Below are 1,740 nucleotides of genomic sequence, written 5' to 3'. Positions count from 1 at the left end.
AGTGTTTGTGTGAACTAATATAAATTCAAAGTAAACATCATTACATAAAAGGGTATGGTCTTTTTTTTGTTTTTTTTTTTTTTTAGTTTTATTCATTTCAAACGGGCTGGATCCGGCCCGCGGGCCGTAGTTTGCCCACGGCTGGATTAGGATCTAACAGACAGCCCAGAAACATGGGGAGCTCACGGAGCAGGGTCTCAGCTCCGGTGTATTCCCGGGAAATGAGCAGCATTTAGTGAACAACGCTTTTTTCTTTTCTCATTGTTGTTCATATATGTTTGTATATGATGGTGTTTTACAACAATTATATTATATTATACATACGCTTCGATGTCTTGCTGTTTTTACTCAGCTATATGTGTTGAATACCTTTATGTTTCAATAAATATACACCTATGGAGTTATTCTTGATTTAGCCTTTAATCTTGATCAACATATTTAGACTTAATCTCAGAGCTGAAAGCATAATATCATTTCACCTGCTCATCGTATAGGTTAGGAAGAAAGCCAAGAGGGATGAAATGTCTTCTTTGGTGCCACGTGGTTACTGGAAGAGCCAGAACTAAAACTCACAACATCCAGTACCTCCTCCAGCTCTGTTTCCACAATTCTCATCCTCAATGATCTAAGCTCTGTTCTCCTTTTTTAAATTTTTTATGAAGCTCTCATTGTATAACTCTGTCCCTTGGGGGATGTCAGCCTCCATTTGAGCTCACACTATTGATTTCCTGTTTCAGAGAGTTACTTCTTCGACTTCTGTTTGTGGGCTAAATTTTCTTTTCTTGTATATTGACAATTAGCATCTCTACCACTTCACCTTCCTTTCCTTGAGCTCCTGCCAATCAGAAAAGTACTCTCAAATCGCTAATGTCTCAAGATGAGCCCAGGGAGGGGGCCTTTCCCATGGACAGATATGATTTTGAGGAGAAGGAAATGACTGGAGAACATACATGTCCCTAGCTGCCACATGTGCTGCTATGCAGATAGTAGGTGCTGGCATAGACAATTACACATAGGGGGTGTTGTTAATTGAGTATAACTGAACTTCAAAACTGTCTCTCCTATGCTCCTGTCCCTCAGGAGACTGTGGCCCTCCTGGGAACCCAGCTCATGGCTATTATGAAGGAAAAAATTTCAACTCAGGATCTACCATTACTTATCACTGTGAAGACAGGTAAGAGGACGCAGCCTTTCAAATACAAGATCTTGCCCATTGAGCAGTCGCATTCTTTTTGGGAATGACCCAGTTGTGCCAAGCCAGCATGACCATGGGTGAACCTAAGCTCAGGCCCCTGTTCCCCATACTTGCCCCACATTGGGCGCCAGATGTGCCGCACCAGCACAGCTAGGTTTGGTGAGCCTGAGAGGGGGCAGTGGAGGACTGAGAAAAGACAGACAAGAGAGGAAAGCTGGGCCTGGGTGGGACGCTGTCCCCTCTGATGGAGAGCTAGCGACAGTGCCACAGCCTTCAAGCCAAGTCTTTATTTTATAGCCAGATTCCACGAGGTAAAGTAAGGGCGTGGTTACAACATTCTCATGGATTTCGAATCTACTCAATTACATGCACCTGCACTCAGCCACGTGGGGCTACAGGCTTGGACCATAAGGTCAAGCTTATAACTACGTATAGCCTTTGGCTACAATTGTGCTGGGACTTGCAGGTGGCTTTGCCACGAGAGGACCGTGCCCTCTCATTAGTCCGAGGCTTGAACCTGTCCAAATGCTGGAGCTGCTCTCCAC

The 1,740-nt window shown here is 44.3% G+C and overlaps 1 protein-coding gene across 1 annotated transcript in view; it reads left to right on the top strand.

Annotated features, from left to right (window-relative positions):
• Positions 1–1,740, top strand: part of C4BPB (complement component 4 binding protein, beta) — a 6,099-nt gene that overhangs the window by 2,774 nt on the left and 1,585 nt on the right. Inside the window, exons 4-5 of the mRNA XM_006754412.2 lie at positions 961–986; positions 1,081–1,174. Of these exons, the coding sequence (XP_006754475.1) occupies positions 961–986; positions 1,081–1,174 (120 nt within the window). The remainder of the gene's footprint in view (positions 1–960; positions 987–1,080; positions 1,175–1,740) is intronic.

This window comes from Myotis davidii, unplaced genomic scaffold (assembly GCF_000327345.1).
Source record: "Myotis davidii unplaced genomic scaffold, ASM32734v1 scaffold710, whole genome shotgun sequence".
In the NCBI taxonomy this organism is placed as follows: domain Eukaryota; kingdom Metazoa; phylum Chordata; class Mammalia; order Chiroptera; family Vespertilionidae; genus Myotis; species Myotis davidii.
Note: the sequence above shows the minus strand (reverse complement) of the source record. Positions and strands in the feature narration are given on the sequence as shown.